Genomic DNA, 21,519 nt, shown 5'->3' on the forward strand with positions numbered 1-21,519 from the left:
CCACTGGAGAAAATATTTGAACTTGAGACTTATGTAAAGGAAAACTTTTGGGAAACCCCAAGTAAAAGATGTAGTTCAGAAGACATCATGTTTCTTCTATTATTTTGACACTTTTACACGACACTCAATTGATAAACTTGTAAGACTTATCTTTTCAAAATAAAATATTTTGTCAAGGTTAGAAATATTAAACCCCATTATCAACCTAGCCAGTCCATTTTCCACTGAATCCATGCTTTTCTGGAGAATCCTACATATGACCTGAAGGGTTAAATCTGTTGTGTAATTCCATTTGGCTTTGGCAGAGCTCGAAGCGCCAGAAGAAGCCCTGCCTCAGCAGTTCAGTCTGCCCAATAAAGCAGCAGGCTTCATACCACTGGGACAGTCTGACAACCACAGCCAGAGACAAGCCCATGCCACTCTGACCAGCAGCCAGACAGGGAGAGGTTCCTGCACACGCACACACACACACACACACACACATTCACATAAATGCAATAACACATGCATACACAGAGACACACACACACAGACACACACACACACACACACACACACACACACACACACACATGAACACATGCATGCAGATGCACACAAAGCTCACATAAATGAACATTGCTCTTTGTCAACTTTATTGTGAGATGTCAGTTGAGGATTACCACTATGTACACACTATGCATGTTGAGCGCTTTACTGTATCTGCTTCTCCAAATGACACACAATACGAAAGGCGCATGCACACACACAAACCACGAGACTTGACCATCGCTTTAGAGTTCTGGGGTTTGGGGCTTTTGTCCAAGACTCCTCACAGGAACACAGGAAATGACATTTCCTACATTTTGCAAAAGAGAGAGAGAGAGAGAGAGAGAGAGAGAGAGAGAGAGAGAGAGAGAGAGAGAGAGAGAGAGAGAGAGTGTACTGGGAGAGTGAGTGGGAGTTTCTAAGTGGAAACAGAGAATTTTCTGTTTCATATTACACAGAAAAGAGGAGAAAGAGGAGAAGAGTTAATGGTGGGTAAGGGCTCTGGTGGCTTGTCCAGCCAGGCTCTGTTTTGAATGTAGCTGGTTGTGTAAGTGCTGTGCAGTTTTTTGGGTTTATGGATTTGCTGACTGTGGAAAATGTACTTCTCTATAGTGGTCCTTGTCCTGACTAAGGCTCTGGTCACAGGTAAGTTCACCTTGTTTACAGCAATAACCAGTAAGAAAGTGAGCAAGCTGGCAAGAAAGAAAGAGAATGTGTCTAAACTAGTAACTTGATCTATCATCTAAGCAACAACATATATTTTGAGTGTATTATGGAGCATGAAAAACATGTCAAACATACAAAAAAACACACATCTTAACAGTCATCGTCTACAACAACCAAAACTTACATATGCTTTAATTATTTCTACATTATTGAAAATATTGATGTAGCAGATGGTGTTTTGCAAACTGGGCAATTTGGGCAAATATATTTTTGTTTAAAATCAAACCAGTTGTGGAGTTAAGCAAGTTTGTTCCCTGTGATCAGAGAAAACCTCAGTATAATTTGCATTTTATAAACTGCCATAAAGTGGACATACAACTCATATTTCCTGCCCTATAATCTTTTGGTTATGCTCAGTTTTGTGTTTGGTTTGAGTCCCTGTTGCTACTTTTGTTGTCAAATTAAATAGTGTAGGACAGACCCCGAGGGAGATTCCACAACGAACACAGCAACAAAATAAAAAACAAAACAGCAAGGCAGCCCAGATGGTCCCTGTTATCTTGTTGCGTTTCTCTTGGCCTGTTTCGGGCTGTACCGTACTGAATATGAATGTTTTCCACCTGTAGATTCTCTTTGCCTGTTTGATCATATATATTGTGTTCAAACTCCAGACCTGACCCAGCTGGCAGCACAATAAAAGTACCTTCAGGGGAGTAAAATAGGTGCACACAAAGTATGTTTTAGTTTTCTGAGTCTCAGTCCTCTTGCACTTTCTAGCTGTGACAGACCAAATTCCCATCCAGTGATGGAATGACATATATAAGTAGAACCAAAGATAGTGTGGAATCCAAGCAGCCACTGTGGGTGTGCATATAAACGTGCTTTGTCTAAATGCTACAATTATGTTTAATTGGCAGGAAATCAAAGATCTTGCCAAAATTAACTCAGATTTTCCCATGTGGGGTTCATTTGCAATTACTAATTTAACTAGCAGGGAGGGGTCACACAAGCTACCAGATCACAGTATTCTGAGTGTCCTTATGTTTGGAAAAGCATACGTTTTATGATTTGGCTTGATTTTATTCATCAAAAAACAGAACATGTATGACATACAGAATAAATATTAACAATGCATAATACAATAAGCACACACAAAAAGGAACACATTCAATAGAGTATAAGATATTTGTATGCAAAACAGAAAATAACAAAAAATGACTGTACATACCAACTGTACTGCTTGTGTCTTTTGTCAACAGAGGTCTGTCATGGCCTGAATGTGACAGTGACCCCTGGGCCTGTTGTGGTGGTAACAGAGAAAGACAATGTGACGCTCTCCTGCCTGGTATCTCAGAGGAAGAGGAGCGGCAGCGTCCTCATCCTACGCTGGTTCCTTTCTCCTCTTGCTGCTCCCACTCTCGTGCCTCCTCCATCCTCTCCATCCCGCTCTCCCCCTGCAATCGAGCCCTCTCAGGTTCTGATTGTGAAGATGGGCATAAAGAAAATTAAGCTGTACGGGAACTACACCCGTCGTTTCCCCCAGCTAAAGTTTCGTCTGTATGAAGAAACGGAGGGAGAGTTGTACCGGTTGCGGATTTTCAATGTGACAGGGACGGACCAGGGTTTCTATACCTGCAAAGTTCAGGAGATTCGCAAACACAGAAACACATGGAGGGCATCGTCCAATGGTACCAGCACCACACAGCTGACAGGTAATAAAGGTGTAGCCTACTTTAACACACTCTGCTCTCCATATCACATGTGTCTGTCTGTTGAAAGGGCCAGGCACTTATTGCACTATTTCTAGCAGAATAGGATAGGATAGGTCAGATTGCATTAAACAACACAGTAAAAGTGTGAAATGTGTCGTACACCATTTGGTCTTTGACAAAAAATATGAATAAAGTCTTTTACATTTCTACTTTTTTATATACCTTTGCACAACCCTCGTCACTGACAAAAGAGGATCAAAGCAAATGGGCCTCCGGTGAAAAGGTTTTCCATGGAATATTCCTTTCCAAGGAATTCCCTTACAGCCGCACAGCTGATGGCATGCTGTCCATGTTATCTGGCAATGGAAATTACCAAATGAAGGAGGAGCAATAGTTTTTATTAAAGGACAAAGGCCAAATAGAAATGTGTAGCATATATTTTCTGACTCGAACCGCGCTTTGCTGTAAGTAGTGTGTGTTTGAGTGTGACCCCAATCCTCTGGCATTTCCATCTCAAAACAATGAGCTCACACAGCCAAACCACACTCAACAATATCACTCTGTGTGTCGATGGAGTGTGAGGAGTAAAAGTGTTGCTGAGCTGGCTACGTTCAAAAACTCTATAACACATGATGTCAGCATTCTGGGTTTACTTTTATGCACACCTCAGGAGAAAATGTACTGGAGAATTCACTTGCAGTGGAACTTATTTAGTCTGTGCCAATGTGTGATAAACATCTTGAACTAATCAGGTTAAGAACTAATTTAAATCTGATGTATTAATAAATATGTATTTATACAGTACGATCCTTCATCTGATTTAACTGGATTGATCAACAAGGAAGCCGTCTGTCACTGTGGGATGCAACTGATAAAAGGGGTTCAATAGAGATGTAAGACGTTGCTATACTGTGCTATAAGAGTGGCTACACCTGACACAGTTAAACAGTTTACCTTTCACTAGTTAAATGCCAGAAAAGCTTAGTTAGAGTTGGACAAAGCCATCTGACAACGCCCTGTCCTATATTCAGGGAAATGTCGCACTAAGGAAGCCACACAACCTCAGGCATCTCCGACATGCATTGACCACAGATCCAGAAACCCAAGAGCTGACATTATAAGTGTAAACAAAGAGAAAACTAAGTTGTAACTATTATCCAGGTAACCCCTCCGTCTGCAGATCTCAGAGCAAAGGCCACACCCCACTGAGATAATTAGATTAGTCTTATTCAAAAGACTTTGCACGGAGACAAGATACTTGCCCTCTCCCACATCTCTAAATCCCCACTTCAGACCTAATGGTTGAGTGATTTCTGGTGCTTTTCTAAACTGGAAAAATGAGCAGTCAATCTGTACTACAATCTTACACACTTTTGTCTGACTTCAGGTTTCAAACCCTACCAGTTTCAGCGGATGGTTCATTTTTCTGAATCCTGCCTTCACGGCTGGACTGATGGGAGGAAAGCAGATGAGCCGAATAATATGTTTTTTTTGCATAAACTTGAGCTTGTGTAGACACATCTGTAGAGAACCAACAGCCAACTTGTTAACCTGGGACTGGTGCACAGATCACATTTGGGGTTTAGCATGTGGTTAACCACAGTGTAAAGGTCAGATATGTGGTTTATTTACATTAACTGCTAACTGCTCAAATTGTCAAGAGATGCCTGTTAAATGTAGCCCGTCACCTCATCAGTTGAGTTAGACTACAATTTGTCTACTTTACAATTCTGTAATTACTTGTCATCTTGTGGTAAACAGTGGTTGGACAAAAAAACAGGAACACCATACATGAATGCAGTCCAATCAAACAAAAATGATCATAGCATTTAATTAGCTAGTCTCAACACATACATTTAAGATTTATTAAAAAAAAAGCATATTACAGGGCTCTTGTATTATACTACACTGTTATAAAGCCTCCATTTGATGTCTATCTGCTGATTAGATTTTTTTATGTGCCTCATTTCTTTTCTAAAATATTTTTAAAGTCTTGTTTCTTGGACTGATGCATATTTTAGAAAAAAAAAATGAGCGTAAAAAATCTAATCAGCAGATTATATAACATAACAGAAGTAATGTGTTGAGATTCTAAAGTGTAGCTTCTCCTGCCTTTACTGCCTGTAAAACTGATCACTGAACACCTGATACAGTTTCTCACGTTTGCTCACAACAGCCATTGTGTTGCTGCCTGACATTAATTACCATGATATTCAGACTGAACAGCAGAGACCACATTTGACAATTTTGCTGCCAGTCCAGCGGTCTGGAAAAAGGCTAGAAGCCAATTAGAGTTAATATCTTATCATTTCTTATTAATATGTTTATCAACCTGTGTTTAAAAGACATATTAAAAACTCATTACGGGAAGCAGAGACTAAGTAATTTATGTGCAAAGCCTCTGTAGTATTCACTCTCCTCAACCTCTTGCTAAATACCCCTGACCTATATACAACCCATCATTCATTGAGACACACTGACAACAACTTCCTTATTGGTTCCCTTTTCACATTAATAAGCACAAAAAGAAAATTGCAACATTAAACGATTGTGAAGTGACCAACAAAAGGAAGTGGAGATGCAGAGCAACGGGGAACCCCCAAAAACACTGTCCAAGAACAGCAATACAGCCAGGCCTCTGTGTGTGTGTGTGTGTGTGTGTGTGTGTGTGTGTGTGTGTGTGTGTGTGTGTGTGTTGTGGGTTTGGCTGATGCTGCAGCAGAATCTCCCTTCATGAGTGCAGTTTTGATATTTCTGGAAACCACTGAGGCTGTCTGCTGTGTTGCGCCAGTGCCCTCAGACAACAGCAATTTACAAATATACTTTGTCTCAACACAGTTTTCTACTCTCAACAAACTATTTTTGCTGACTTTTTAAACCATTTTTTTCTTTAGTACACTTCACTCTTGAGGATGGTAGCAGTAAAGGACTGTGGCGTTTATTTGCAGGTACTGTTTTCATATCTAGTCCTTCTGTTTCATCATACACAAGTCTCACTTTGACAATGCCACTGTTCTGATGTCTTTCTGTTTCTGTCTGTCTGTTTTGTAGATGTGTATCTGTGTGCTGTGCTGATTTGCTCTCTGGGCCTGCTGTCCATTTTCCTGTTCTCTGTGGTTCTCACATGCCAGTACTTTCACAGAAGACAAAGGCTCAAAGGTAATAAAACATCATTTGTTTTACTACAGTAACCCCACATGTATACCTTTATGTTGCAGTTTTCCTATTCAAAACAATAACTGGATGCCTTTGCTGAGTCACCAGGATTTTTCTACTTTCTCCACAGCCAGTTACCTTCTGGTCAAGTGTCCAGAAAGCAGGTACAGTTTTAAACTAGTGCTAAAACAATTTATTGATTAATTGCTCAGTCAATTTACAGAAAATTAATCAGGCACAATTTTGATAATCAAATTTTAAAGTATTGCTTCTGCTCCATGCAGCTCAGGAGAGACTGTAACCAGCTTCAGCAGTTCCTCCAGTTCCTCCCCAAAAGCCCAAAGGAAAGACACAAGACAGAAACCTGACAGAAGAATAACAGTAACACCACCTAAACTACCCAAGGAGCCACCACCATACATACCACACCACAAAGGTAAAATTACATTGTGAGGGCAGGATGGAACCTCTGGGGAAAATTAAAGTGCTCATATTATGCTCATTTTCAAGTTCATAATTGTATTCAGAGGTTGTACCAGAATAGGTTTACATTGTTTTCAAAAAACATTGCTGCAGCTCCTCTTTTCACCCTGTGTGTTGAGCTCTCTGTTTTAGCTACAGAGTGAGGCATCCCACTTCTGTTCCATCTTTGTTGGGAGTCGCACATGCGCAGTAGCTAGGTAAGGACTACTACACAGTCAGAAGCAGATGAGGGAGTGCCATGCTAGCAGCTAGGAGAGCATTATAACGTGTTACAAAGTGACGCACATTCGTCACGGAAGTAAAGGCTGGACTACAATAGAGCTGTTTGGAGCAGTTTGTGAACAGTGTTTTCTGTTAGAGATGGTAAGTGCCTTTGGGGTGGACTTTGGGCTTTTTCACTTTGTAAACCTATAGCGTGCACAAAAAAGATATATAACACAATAAAGGAAACCACAAAAGGGAAAAAGCCAAAAAGCATTATATGAGCACTTTAAATTCTTCAGTGGTTTCCAACCATAATGGCTTGTGCCCTTTTAAAATAAAGCAAAGTCTATTTGTGACCCCATGTCACAGGCTATGGCCTCAGTGTGGACATGAGTTATGAGCAATTTAACCAAAGAGTATTTCTCCTACTCAGAATGTTTCATTTAAATGGTTTATATCAGCCTGGAGAGGTAAAATTAGCCAGTATTTCACAAAAATGTGAAATCTTGGAAAAAAAAACCAACCTGATTACTGCATTAGAGTAAGGGGAGTTAGGGGACTGAGAGAGGCTCCAGCCCCAAGAAAAGGAATTAGTGAGTAAAGAAAACAACAGTAAATTAAAGCTGCAAGCAGCGTTGGACGGGCCCTCGCGCCTCTGCACGTGTCAGGGTTACTGGCGGACGCCGTTCCTTGCAACCGTGCATTTGCGTGGCACTCAGACACAGTTCATTAGCTGTGAAAGGGGGTGTGGCCAAAGCATAGGGGTCGGGGCAAACCTTTACCAATAAAAAAGGAAGTCTCTGCTGAGCTCAATGATACCTCACACGAGGGTCTACATCAAACGGGTTACAAGTTATAAAAAGGGGGCATGGTTACAGCATAGGGGGCGGGTCAAACCATCACCAATCAAAAATAAACTCTCTGCTGAGTTCAATGATACCTCACACAAGACTCTACCTTAAATGGGTCACCAGTTATGAAAGGGGATGTGGTTTAAGCATAGTGGGCGGGCCAAACCATCACCAATGAAGAAGGAACTCTGTGCTGAGTTCAATGATACCTCACACAAGGGTCTACCTTAAACGGTTCAAATGTTATGAAATGGGGCGTAGCTTAAGCATAGGGGGCGGGCCAAACCATCACCAATGAAAAAAGAACTCTTTGCTGAGTTCAATGATACCTCACACAAGGGTCTACCTTAAACGGTTCAAATGTTATGAAAGGGGGCGTGGCCTGAGTATGTGGGCATGGTTAAAGTATAGGGAGCAGCTCAGTATTACACGTAGACCACACATTATAAGTTTCATGTAAATCGGATGATGTTTGTCATATAAGGCTGATTTCCTGTTGCCAGCGGGGGATGCTATGACCATCAATTTTGGCCTATAAATGTCCTCAGGCCTCCTCTAGGAGTTCGTTAAAGTATAGCACCTTGACTTTTAGGCCTACTTCCTGTTGCCACTAGGTGGCGCTATGACTTTGAGCCAATATCGGCCTTTATATGTCCTCAGGGTTGGACTCTTATGAATCCTGAAAAGTTTCGAGCCAATTGGACAATGTACACTCAAGTTACACCCACTTCCTGTTTCGATGGCGAAACGCACAAAATGGCCCCCCCCGCCACGGCCATGCCCTATGACGAAAAGTTTTTCTTTTAAGAAATTTTCATCTTTAACGTCTTAAGATGGCACAGACCAAATTTGAAGTTGATCGGATGAAATCTCTAGGAGGAGTTCGACATATGGAAATGGCCAAAATCGCACTAATTTCTAACTTTCAATTTAAAATGGCGGACTTCCTGTTGGGTTTAGGGTATAGCTCCAATGATCTTTTTTGTACGTCTTGACATGCTACATATGTGTACCACGTTTTGTTAGTCTACTTTAAACTTACTGTAGGGGCTCAATTTCTTTAACTTTGTAGGGGGAGCTAGCGAGCCATTTTTGTGGGCCTATTCCCAAAACCCTTAAAATATAAAATTTTTCACCAGGCCTGATGTGTGTACAAAGTTTGGTGAGTTTTTGAGTATGATAAGGTCCCCAAAAAGGCAAATGAAACTTTATACTGCATTTGGGTAAAATCCTGCTGAGTGTATTGTCTGAGGTAGAATCAACACTGATGCTGACAATGACAGTATACAGCTATTATTTTGGTTTTAAACTACACCTTGACTAGGTTTAGAAGTGGTTGTAAAGGACCACAGTCATATTTGTGAGTTCATTCCTCTTGGCTGTTCTTTTTGAGTCATTAAGGTTGTCTCGGTTTTTCAGTGCCTATTGCTGCAAAGAGACCTCAGAAGCCCAGAAGGTTAAAGACTCAGCTCAGGAGTTCTGCCACTGTGAGTTCTCACCCGTCATACAAACACCAATGTCCACTTCCTCCATAAAATCAATTATAAAGCATATGCACTTAATATATATGTTAAAATGTATGTATTAACATTTTGAAAAGATGTTTTATTTCATGCACAGAGTTATTGTTATTGAGGTACATGCAAGAGGGAATTTGTCTCACGACTGCATGATTGTCTACAGGAGTTTATTGCCGTCTCTTCATTCAGTTATGAGTTTGATAATTCTATTTAGCTTTATTGCTTCTCAAACACAATTATTTATTTAGAGTGCTTCATTGGTTTTATATCTACAATAAAAATGTCAAACAAGTATATACAGCAGAAAACTACTAAAACTAAGGATCATCAGTATTTCTACATTCTTGTGATTGTGAAGTGAAACGAAGCTCCGGAGATGTGAGCGTTTCTTTTGCACGAACATACTGATTGGATTAGTGCAACTAGGAGGATCTGACGATGTTGGATAGGACTCCTATTGTACAACATGTTTTTTGGGTAAACTGGATGTTCCAAGAGGTCCTGTAAACACATACTTTCTGCAGCTGAAAAGCACAAAGGGGATGTTTATCATGGGAAAGTGGAAGAAACTACGGTTTGCTGAAAAAGATTAAATGCATACACTTCCTATATACATATTTTTTTCTGATATGTCTATGCTCACTATATATATATATTTCCCTTTTTTGCCTTATCTCTGGGTTAAATTCCGTTAAGTTTATCTCACTCTTTCCCTCCCTCCTCCAGCCTCGAATACCACAGGAGGATAGTCTGACATATGCAGAACTGGAGCTGGTCAGGCCAAGGCCCGAGCCCCCAGTCTCCTCCAACCCTGACCCCACTCCCTCCAGCCCGGACACGGTGTATGCTCAGATCCTCTTCCAGGACAAACAGCTGTAAACACAGCAGCTCTGGACAGATGGATGCCATGGTACCTCCCAGTGAGGCCAACTGAACTGAGTAGCAACCAAAGAACTCTATTTATGAACTATCAGTATGGCATATAGCATTTGTTTTTTTGGCTGTAAGTACGCTACAGTACAACTGTTGGTAAATGAGGGTTTTGTGTTTCCTCGGCGCGGTTCCATTCCAGCACAGCAGTTTCTGGGTCTTATAATTCTGTTGTTTTGTTTGTTGGCATCGCTGGTGTGTGAGCCAGATGTTTGTAGAACGCTCTTACTGTTAACTTTTCTGTATAAACTCAGGAGACTGTGTGGAAAGAAACCGTTGTCCAGGCTCTCTTACTGCAGTATCATAAGGCACTGTACCACTTTTTAAATGCATTTATAATTACAGAACTAATACACAAATTTAATAAATATATGCCTGGGTCTGATGATTCATATAAATACTGTTTTAAATGATATCTTCTAAGTGGATTGGATTGCACTTTGTCAGATTGATCTATAATTTGTCTGGAGGTCACAAGCAAAATCTCTTTCACACAACAAAAGACAAAACAATGCAATGTAACAGCTGCAGTGCATTCAGTGATGCTGCAGGTGGATATTGCAATGGCAAATATGAATCCTGGAAGCAACACGCATTATGCTCAAGTACCCAAGAAAGGTGAAGGGTGTAGGCCATTTTGTGAAGGTCAGTGTGTGAAAAATGGTTATGAAGACAGAGGTGCATGAAGAAAGAGAATGATGCACATCCACACCCTTCTCTCTGTGAGTGGGAGAGATGGAGAGAGAGACCCTCATCCCCCACAGCTCAGACTCACTGACTAGAATGAACCCGCTAATGACTACATTTATTCAAATTAGACTAATTGTAATCATGGTTAATAATTAGCTTTACAGTGCATTATAATTGGGTTAGACTACAAGATGGTTCTGCCTAGGTGCAATAATTTATTTGATTTAATTATTCTGAGGAACCCAATGGTTTGACATTTCATATCATAAAACCAGCGATGTAGAGAGAATGGAGATGGCCGTTAGCTTTAGAGAAGGTCATTGCTCGCTCTCTGGGAAAATTATGAGGACTATTTTCCACTCTATTAAGCTACTCCACTTAGCACAATTAGCCACACACACAAAAGGTTAAAGAGAGAGACCTCTTCCTTTATGATAAAGAGGAGTGGTGCATGTGCATTAGAGAGCAAGCAAGAAAGGCAGACACAGAAATAGAGCAAGCCTCCACAATCTAGACAATCTACTATCATTTAAAACGCTAACTTATTTGTTGGATTATCAGTGCATTGACATGTCAGTATTGTACTTTTCAATGTTTAAAAAAGGGTTATACTGTCTTTTCAAATGGGTCAGATTTACCCAGGAGTATGATGCTGAGGCCCTACAGTGATTAAACAGAGATTGAGCAGTCTGATTTGTCCTTGGTTAACCATAAACAGACACACACACACACACACACACACACACACACACACACACACACACACACACAGTAAACTTGTGAAGGATCATGGTACCACACATGGAAAAGCAGACAAATGCTCAATACATTACAAAGCAGATTGAAAACACATTGTGGACAACAACAAAAAGCTCAGTAAACTATTCACAACTAACTAAACATCCAGAATTGTTCATACCACAAACATTTACCAAAGCAAAACACTACAACCCCCATAGCACAAAATGCTGACGTGTGCATGCCATTCTTTTTATGATCATGGATGCTTGTTGTGCAGATCGTGAGAATTGAACTGCTCCAGCTCTACAATACTATTAAAAAGCTGTTTCTCAGGGAACGTTGGCTGAGCATGCACGCTCTTGTTCATCATTCACACAATTCCTCTCGCTTTCAGCTTGAAGCTGCCCAGTGGCCCATTTTAAGCTTTACTGGAGCAGCAAGGGTTAATTTAAATGATGGTTTTGAAGTGAGTTAAATGCTTGTTTACCCCTTCACATTCCTCATGCAAATTCACCCAGCAGTTCTGGAGATCTCCGGTTTCATCTTGATGATCTCAGATGAAATAAAATAGAATCCTGGCCAACCTAGATTTCAGTCATAATCAAAATCACAGAGACTCAGAAGACAATTTATGCAGATGGCTGTCAATAGTTTTATTCAAATTTGTTGAAATTCAGTATTTACACAGAAAAATATAGAGTGAAATATCTATATAGGAAATACAATATTCTATATTGTCTGAGACCTGAATGTTAGTTCTTCCTGAATGTACACACAGAACTGAACTGAAATACAGCAAGGTCTCAATGCTCAGCTGGTGTCAGATCTAAGACCTCGATGGATTTTCGTTGTCAGAGTCTCTTTGAGATACACACTGGGCAGAAATGGTGGCCTGAGGCATGCTTGTGTTCAAACCCTGCCACCTCTCACTCACAGGTCCAGGTGAAAACTCTGCCCCAGGCATCGCCTGCCAACAGAGTAGCATGGCTCCTACACAGAAGAGAAGATGCTTAAATAATGTGAAAATTGTTTCCAATCAGTGAGGTTATGTAAATGTATTCTGTTAATAATACAATGTGAGTCAGAGTTGGTGAGAGTAGGTTTGCAAGTTAGTTCCAGAACTGTATTAGTTTTGAAATGTAATTAATTACTACATAATTATTAAATGTTTTTAAAAAAACAAAAAGTTAAATGTTTGCATATGTTAACTAAATCTGTGAGCAGGTGCATGATATTTACTGTACCTGGACATGGCCAGCGCTGTGATGGCCGGATTATTTTTGCTGCGGCGTTGCGACATAGCAAGATTTCTGTTCAGCTCTTGACATAACACCAGATGTCTTTCCCAGCCTTTAACCTGGCATGAGCTGCTCACTGTGGATACATCATGAGAATCCATCAACACCCTTTTATTACTAAATCACAGGGCAGGTGCCCAACCTGTCTGTAACCCTGACCCAGCGGTCCCCACAAAAAAAAATAAAAAGTGCATTAACACCGTGTTTATCTGCGGTCAGCAGGCCGTTAAAGGGATAAAAATCCCTCAAAAATAAATGCTTCAATGTTACGTAAAGACTTGCCTCAATGTAATTTGCAAGGCATAATACTCCTATGAGGTGACACGAGGCTGTAACCAACGTATGCCAAATTGGATCTGGGTATTATTGCTTTCTAAATTATACATGCACACACACGTCAGCAGAATTACTCATCAGTGTTTACTGCCTCTATGTTTAATAACTTTATAACAACATAATTCCTGCTAGCCCCTAATGCTAGTGAGGGATGGGGTAGGCATTACAAGCTCTCATCTGGAAACAACGCTGTCTAGCTCTGAGATGAGCGGTTAAAAATAATCATCTCACACTTAAGGATTTATCTAATTAGATAGCGTAGGGTTTCTTTTGAAAACAAGAATCATTTCCTTTTGTGCAGTTGCATCTTAGTCAGTCTCACAGTTTTGCTAATGTCAGCCACTCCCATCATCTGTGTTGTTAGATATACAATACCTATATGCATATCCCATCCTACTGCCAGTAACATTACCGTCTCTCTCTGTTCGGTCTTGCCCTGGGGACACAGGCTCTTCTGGAGGACCAGGTAATTGTGTTCTGGTGTACTCTGTCTTCCATATCTGTAAGAGAGACACATAACGAGTAGCAAAAATCTGACATAATTCAACATAATAACAAACACACTCACATAAGCACCAGCGTGCACGCACACACACACCCCATAAATCAAGGTAATAATAAAGTAATAATACCATTTATGTGTGTGTGTTGTGCATGTGGCATGGGCACCCACTCCCAAGTGAAGCCCAATTTAGAGTTTGCAGCTTTGATTGCAGAGAGGCAGTATGTGCTTATATTAATCCTACACAAAAGCAGTCACACACACAACCCAAATGCTGTTATTAATACCTTGATGGACATCCAAGCTGCTACCTGCGTGGCTAATACCAAAGTAATGACTGCCACATTTGAATACGGTATACTGAATAAAAACAAGGCAACCTCTCTCGCTGATCTATTAAAAAGAGCTGCCAGACAGTGACTGTAAAGACAGACATCCTGTCTCTGTCTCATTATTACACAAATACAAAAAAACTCACCCGTATGATGCCGTCTGCACAGCTAGTGACGATGACATTCTTGGCATCCCACTCGTGTCGCTGAGTGAAGCTAACACACAGGATGTCTGCCAGAGGCCCACAGGAAGTGTCAACGCAGGTCAACAGCTGACCCTTCATGGTCCACAGGTAGAGCAGAGGTCCCGCACATGACGCAATTTCACCCTTGGACAGAGTAATATGGTGTTGACGCCCATTTGCGCAAAGATACACACAGAGATACACAGAAAAGCAAAACGCACACAAAGAGAATATGCATGCTTTCAACAATGAGAACCCTTTCTTCCTCATGCTGCGAGCTGAATGAAGGGGATCAACATGACAATCGTGAGCCAAAAATGACAAAGAACAGACGAAGGAGAGGAAAAAGAGAGATTTTCAGAGTTGTGTAGGAAGAGAATTACAAAGAAGGAGCTCAAGAAGGTGGCCTTACGGTGAGTTCATTGATAGCCAGTGCAGAGATGCTGGTTGTGTGTCCCGCTAACTGGGTGACGTAGCTTAGCTCCTCCATATCCCACAGGATACAGGTAAGGTCACGAGAGCCACTTACTATCATGCTGTGGACCTCAGACACAGCTAGGCATGTCACTGAATCTGTGTGACCATATAACGGCTATGAAGAAAAATTGGGTCGGTGTTATATTGAGTGTGTAAGGGTGTGCAAATACATTTAGGATGTTACTGTTAAATTGCAAACAGACATTCAGACAAACTAACCTGTCTGAGTTTCATGTGAGTGAGTTTGTCCTTGTTGACAGCCACGTCCCACACACACACCACAGTGCTGGTTCCTGCAGTGACGATGGTTGTCGGGTCGGGACAGGCGGCGCACAACGTCTTCCCCCAGTCACACAAACTCTCACACACAGCAAAGGTCTAGAGATGAACATACATAAGTAGACCATTATGACTTTATGTGTATATTAAAGCTGCAATATGTAATACTGACAGCTAGTGTTTAAAATAGTTACTGCAGTACAAATTCAAAATACTGGAGAGAGTAGTCTCCCTCAGCCCCTCCTCCCCAGACTCGAAGTTCACATTGGTTGCCAGGCTGAGACCGCAGCATTCACAACAATGTTGCTGGACGGTTGTCTCACATAGCCAGACATTGCAGAGTAGCTAACGTTAGAGGCTGGCATGGGCGAACCGGGCAGTCGCCTGGGGCGGCATATTTTCATGACACATGGGGGGTGGCACGAGAACTTATCCTCTGCGTCGCGAAACGGTTTTCTGTTATCTATCATTTCACTGTGTGGTGGGGAATTGGCAAATCGGCGCCCCTTGCAGCTGCAGGCGCCCTACTTGCTGAGAGAGGAGCATCTCGCGGCAGCCCGCGGGAAGGCGGATGTCAAGCTCCGCCTTCCCACGGGCCACCCGACTGAACACACTTTATTGACTTAGAATTACGGCAACAATCGCTAAACACACTGCAAACTCATGGTCCTCTTCCCAATTTACAGCCCCCCTTTCTTGGCTTAAAATAACTCACCGTTCTCGGCTACGGCCGCTGAACAGGCTAACGTTACACATTGTAAACAGCCGTGGCCCGCTTGTCTGGTCCTCCTGTAACGTTAGCAGTTAGGCAGCGTTAGCCAGGACCAGTCGGGATCACTTTACTGTCTCAATTGTTTTTGAAAGTAACCAACTTGGGTACTCTAGCTATATAACTAATTCAGTGTGAGTATACGAATATTGAAATGACATAAAATACCCGTCCCTAGTAGCCGTGATAAATATTTACCCGGGGTTTGTTACGTCTCTGGTCCTCTTAATAAAGCCATGCTCTCTGGTCACGCAACTGTTAGAAATATGCCAAGTTTTTTTTAGGTCGGGAAGAATCCATCTCCCTTGATCCCGTTTGTTTGTTTGTTTGCTGCTTTCATGGCTGTACTACAGCTGTAGCGCGCTGGGTTTACGTTTTTACAGGTATATCTGGCAACCCGGACTGGCTGTCAAACTCTATAGTTGATACCAACACACACAGGCCAAAACACAGACAGACATTCCGTCACAGAACGGAAATTTCAAAAAGGAGAAAATACTGGCATTAGCATTGTTGTCAGAAAAGATAGTATTTCAACTTGCGTGTTTCCTTAATATCTGATGATGCATTGAGATCATTTTTGGATTTATTACAGTAAATATATTACATATTGGATCTTTAAGTACAGATGATGCAGTGAGTGAATTGATATTTTAGCAGTTTAGCATATTAAATATTTTCATAAGATCATGTGATGCAGACTTGTAGTTATGAAGTTGATAGTAGATAAAAACATTTTTTGAATGCATTACATTTTCTTGATTTTAAATTATTTTTTCAAATGATCTTCACTTTAACCCTATCATATTGCTCCCCAAAGTCTCTTGCAGCATTGTATATATGAACAGAAACCAAGAAAACGCTGAGATAACAGATACAGCGTGCGGAGGGCAAGAGATGGCATTGCCAGGTATGGTAAATACACAACTATTTAAATAGCTGTCAAGAAATCAGCTGACACAGCTAAGACAGCAGTGTGTAGCACTATCAAGTAAGTGAAAGCTTGTCAGATCGCCTCACTGTTTTGATTGAGCACGACTAGCGATATAAGAGTCAGCTACTGAGCTGACTGTGTGTGGCTTGACCCACAATCCAGTGAGAAGCTTCATGCGTAGGTGATTGGTGGTGATGGCGTAGTGGATATGACACATGCCTTTGGTGTGGGAGATCTGGGTTCAATTTCCACTGTGATACATCAACCAATGTATCTCTGAGCAAGACGCTTAACCCATAGTTGCTCCAGAGGCATGTGACCTCTGATATATATAGCAATTGTAAGTCGCTTTGGATAAAAGCGTCAGCTAAATGACATGTAATGCAATGATTAAATTGGGTAAACTTATGTTTCTTTAAATGTGCTAAAGACTGATACTGAGCACTATCTAATTAATAAAAGGGAGTAAATTGTATATTATTAAAGTTTCATTAATGTATGGATCCAGTACTTTTGGATTTAAAAACTAATCTATTCTTTGGGGGCAGGCAATTGTTTCATTTCAATTTGATTCATGCAAGTGGGTGGAGATGGAAGGTTGTGAATAATTAGGGCTGTCAATCGATTAAAAAATGTAATCTAATTAATTACATACTCTGTGATTAATTAATCGAAATTAATCGCATACATAATTAACGATGCCTGAACCGATACTTTTTAAGAAAGTAAAAAAAAAGAAAAAAAAAGGGTACTAAACAACAGTTGGTGACATTAAAGAACGGCTTGTTTATTGCTAAGGCCATATGGTCAAAATTAAATGATTTAATAATAATGTATAACCATAACAATAACTTATTTCACTAGTAAATTGCTGTTGAACGACAAAAACAACAACCAGATAGGAAAAGGAAAAATTTACAATAACTTCAAATGTACCACGAGGCTGTAGTTTACCAAGTTTCATTGAACGCACCGTCTGTGTTGTTTCTCCGACGGCAGCTGCAGATTGTTACATCCCGGTGTTGAATCCTCTACAGTAAAACACAGTCAAACTTTACACCGTTTAGCGTTAGCTGTCAGCATTTTAACCGTGTTTAATCCAGCTACTAGCTAGCGGTAGGCTAACGTTAGCTGCTGTTGAGTATAGCGTTAACTAGCTAGCGGTAGGCTAACGTTAGCTGCTGTTGAGTATAGTGTTAACTAGCGTCACATGCAGCGGGGTTTGTGTTTCCTGTAACGTCTGTTTCAGAGCATCAGAGAGAAGCGCAGACATATCAGTAGCACCAGATTTTCGTCTGTATGCAAACGTCAATATGGAATGGATTAATCTGCGTTAATTTTTTTTAACGCGTTATTTTTTCTCAGATTAATTAATCGAAATTAACGTTATTTTGACAGCCCTATAAATAATACAAACAATATCAAATTGATCCACTGTATAGGCTGACAAACATACCTTTTCTGTGGCATAGTTTCCAAAGGCACAGCTGTTGTCAGGGAAGCCCCAGCTGAAGAAGCAGCCCGACAGAGGCGACAGGAGGAGACGGTTTCTCTCCAGGACTATAACCTCTTTTTCCAGACACAGTATCTGACCTACCGGGCCTCTCTGCAGCTCTGCAGAAAGGTTTACAATGTTACTGAGAGTGGGGCCCCAAAGCCATGAGGGTGTTTAAAATAACAACAATGGTTAAACCATAAAAAAAAGTTATGGTGTCGAAAAATTTAAAAGTGACCTCATTCTGCCTTTTGTGTACCTGAATGAACTTGCCTGGACAAATAAAGGTAATGGCTCTTCAAAAACATCACATTAAAGAGTTTGGTAGCTCAGTAAACTTGTAAAGAATTTCATTAAATTGCTAACTACAGAAAACTGGGCAATTAAAACGGCTATTCCCAGATTTAAACAAGCTGAGGCTCTGTCCTGGGGGGACACCTGCATCCTGAACAGCACAAGTTGTACAGTACGTGTGTGTGAGTGTGTGTGTGTTTGAGGGTGAGGCAGTGAGAGAGTGGCTGTAATTGTGCCTGTAACTGACCTATTCATGCAGGAACAGGCAGAAATCACTATATACTATCACCAGTTTTTTTTTTCTTCTTGTAATTCCCCAGAAAGAAGTTGTGTCTGCATCAGTTTTAGCATTCCTCCTATTCATCTCTATCTGCTTATTGATCAGATCAGACACTCTAAGATTTAATATGAAATGTAATATGCAGGAATCTCTCCCTGAGCATTCGCAGATTCATCTCCTCTCCCTCAGTGGGCCTGTAGGGATCTTCAGATTATTAAGTAGGGCTCAGCAGAAGAGTCATCTCCATATTGTAGCTCTAAAAGATAGCTCCTTCTACCCTTCCATAGTGTAAATTAATCTATGGACATTCTCGCTCTGTTTCAACGATCCCCTTGAGACCTGGGCACATCCTATATATAATAATTGACATCAAACGGTGTGAAATAAAATAAAGCAGGAACAATACAAAAAAGCGACAAATGCACACGACTATAACTGATTGAATTTAGTTTACTTTGCAGAAAATAGTTATGTTAGTTTAGTTGTTGTTGTGTATAAGGCTAATAATAATAATGTTACAATTTGCTTTAATTTTATACCTTCATTTAAAGGAATAGACATTTGGGCTGAGAGTATGCAGCTATAGTCAGCAGCCAATTAGCTTAACTTAGCAGAGAGACTGGATGCAGGTGGAAACAGCTAGTCTGGCTCTGTCCACTGGTAAAAAAACTCACTAATTAACACATTACATGTCATTTGTTTAATGTGTACAAAATGAAAATAGTTTCATATTTAGCACACAGACATGAGTGGCATCTATTCATAAAACTTTTGGCAGGAAAGCAAAAAAGCGTAGTTCCCAAAACGTCAAACAATTCCTTTAAGTTTAAGATATCATATTTGCTGTCTGAGGTCCTCTTTTAATTTTTAGCTGTACCTCTGAATGGCTGCACGGTGGTCTTTAGTTTATCCAGTTTGAAGAAAAATGGAGTTGGATGGGGTGGTGATGATCCATCTTTCTTAGTGCCACTGCGAGGTGGATGTGGCTTGGTGAAGAGCTATGAGAAAGACACAGATGATTTACAAAGAAAGATTATTTCCAAAAACAATATGATACACTTACATGCAGGAAGAAAATGTACTTTTTGCACTTCACCCACTTAGCTTTTTCGCTTTACCTGTTTGGGAACCTGGCCAAAATTGCTGACATATCCCAAGATTGTGCTCTTGATGAGGGGATCCTTATCATCCTGCTGGTGTCTCTTAGCATAGAAGTAAGGGTGGAACGTGTTAACACTTTCTACAGCAGCTGGGCCTTGTTGCCGGTACCCGAAAATCAGGTCGATCCACAGGTGGAGGTGGGCACTCACATAGTCACTTTCCAAGGCCTGAGGGAAACAGTGCAGGATATTGTGGCATAAACTACAGTAGGACCACCTAGTCAAGTAATATTACAAAACTACTATACATGCACTACGCAGTCTTAAAATACAGCGGTGTGCAGTGCATGTTATTAGAGTGGGACCAAAACCATCACTCAAACTGTTAATATGAGAGTTTAGAAACACATGAAACTTCTCCAAGAATGCACAACCAATCAAATTATTCAGGTACAGTACGATTTCTTCCAAAAGTCAATTTAGAAGTGTAGAACAGCAGGAAGCTTCACAGCTGTGTTATGAGCATATCTTCATGTTTAAATTAAAGAATGATTTGGGTAGAATTAGCCAGAGATTGGTTTTGAAGAGTTTATAAGGTAAAGTGGGCATTATGACCAGAATGTGTATCCTTGCACACAATCCTAATAAACCCATCCAACAATAAGAGAAAACTGAAGAAAAAACCCATCACAACAAGAATATATTGTCCTGAGTTAATTTGTCTATGGAAGAAAAAAACAATCTTCTAAAGTCACTAATTTTATGAGAATGGTGGGCAATATGAGTAGTTCAGTAGATTACAGAGTGATAACCACCATAGATGCCCCAGGAATGGAAAAAGGGAGGGTCACACTAAAGAAATCAGACCAATAGAGAGAAAAAGAACAGAGATATACAATAACCCCACACAGGGAAAGAGAAGAAAGAGCAGAGAAAAGAGGGAACATATTATTATTATTATTATAACTTGCAGAAATAATGGCATTATGAAAAAATAGTGAGTATTGTGCATGCCCTGAATAGTGTTAAAAAGGCTTGTTGTCCATCACTGTCTGGCATCTAAAACTTCAGATACATGCCTTTTCATAGATTTTCTTGATAAGAAAAACAACTGGTCATTATATTTGAAAACAGTCAGTGCTAAAAGAATTTAACTGAACCAAATTCAATGAGACAAGATGGCCTTTAGAGAATATAATGAATAGACATTGGCAGACAGTGGCTGTTGTGAATAAGATCTGTCTCTTATACTGTGGTAGAAACAATGAAGACAAACAGACTGACTGCAACCAACACTATTACAGTGCGACTATTACAGTGGATACTTGTTTTAGATACAAAAACAGTGCATCTTCTGTGTACATCAACCAGCTAATACTAACAAACATTATTAGGTCTCAAGGGAAAGGTTCTTGTATGTAATAGGCCAGACTGGCCAATTGTAACGAACAAGCCCGGTGAGGTTGGGGACGGGGGGGGTACTGACCTCTCGATGGATTCTAATAAACTCCTGGGGGTCACCTTTCGCCCATGGAGGCAGCTCCACGTCTCCCAGAACGGTACCATCCTCCATACAGCCTACAGAGATATGGATAAACAGTACACACAGCATGCTGGGTCACATCACTGTATGTCATCCTTGAAAAGGAGTTTAAATATACCGTGTGGAGTTTTTTCCCCCACTGGTGGCACTATGGAGCAATGTTTTGATGAGTGGGTTACCATTTTTTTGTGTCATTTTTGTGCTCAACTAGCAC

At 40.6% G+C, this 21,519-nt stretch overlaps 2 protein-coding genes across 6 annotated transcripts in view; one reads left to right on the forward strand and one right to left on the reverse strand.

The window, feature by feature from the left end:
- The first annotated feature begins 1,035 nt into the window (after nt 1-1,035).
- Nucleotides 1,036-10,448, forward strand: vstm4a (V-set and transmembrane domain containing 4a). The gene is made up of 8 exons (XM_078273224.1): nt 1,036-1,173; nt 2,454-2,906; nt 5,801-5,854; nt 5,958-6,065; nt 6,193-6,226; nt 6,347-6,498; nt 9,020-9,087; nt 9,847-10,448. The coding sequence occupies exons 1-8, from the start codon at nt 1,125-1,127 to the stop codon at nt 9,997-9,999; spliced, it is 1,071 nt and encodes a 356-aa protein (XP_078129350.1). The 5' UTR covers nt 1,036-1,124; the 3' UTR covers nt 10,000-10,448.
- Nucleotides 10,449-12,109: 1,661 nt separating this feature from the next.
- Nucleotides 12,110-21,519, reverse strand: part of wdfy4 (WDFY family member 4) — a 45,452-nt gene continuing 36,042 nt past the window's right edge. For 3 of the 5 annotated variants that reach the window (XM_078273219.1, XM_078273220.1, XM_078273218.1), the window contains exons 55-64: nt 21,249-21,340; nt 19,781-19,990; nt 19,540-19,660; nt 18,050-18,207; nt 14,831-14,989; nt 14,547-14,726; nt 14,096-14,278; nt 13,528-13,615; nt 12,726-12,855; nt 12,110-12,471 (exon numbers count right to left, since the gene is read on the reverse strand). In XM_078273219.1, coding sequence (XP_078129345.1) covers nt 12,408-12,471; nt 12,726-12,855; nt 13,528-13,615; nt 14,096-14,278; nt 14,547-14,726; nt 14,831-14,989; nt 18,050-18,207; nt 19,540-19,660; nt 19,781-19,990; nt 21,249-21,340 — 1,385 coding nt within the window. In that variant the 3' untranslated portion in view covers nt 12,110-12,407. Of the gene's footprint in view, nt 12,472-12,725; nt 12,856-13,527; nt 13,616-14,095; nt 14,279-14,546; nt 14,727-14,830; nt 14,990-15,605; nt 15,680-17,566; nt 17,625-18,049; nt 18,208-19,539; nt 19,661-19,780; nt 19,991-21,248; nt 21,341-21,519 lie in introns of those variants that run through there. The other 2 variants (XM_078273221.1, XM_078273223.1) reach the window with 2 other exon arrangements.

The sequence above is a fragment of the Sander vitreus genome, chromosome 17, assembly GCF_031162955.1.
Source record: "Sander vitreus isolate 19-12246 chromosome 17, sanVit1, whole genome shotgun sequence".
NCBI classification, from domain to species: domain Eukaryota; kingdom Metazoa; phylum Chordata; class Actinopteri; order Perciformes; family Percidae; genus Sander; species Sander vitreus.

What these genes read in the sequence shown, in the direction of transcription:
- vstm4a (XM_078273224.1), top strand. Translation starts at nt 1,125, where the DNA reads ATGTACTTCTCTATAGTGGTCCTTGTCCTGACTAAGGCTCTGGTCACA. An exon ending in CAGAAGACAAAGGCTCAAAG is followed by an intron (nt 6,066 to 6,192) that starts GTAATAAAACAT and finishes CTTTCTCCACAG; the next exon opens with CCAGTTACCTTCTGGTCAAG. An exon ending in GTCAAGTGTCCAGAAAGCAG is followed by an intron (nt 6,227 to 6,346) that starts GTACAGTTTTAA and finishes TGCTCCATGCAG; the next exon opens with CTCAGGAGAGACTGTAACCA.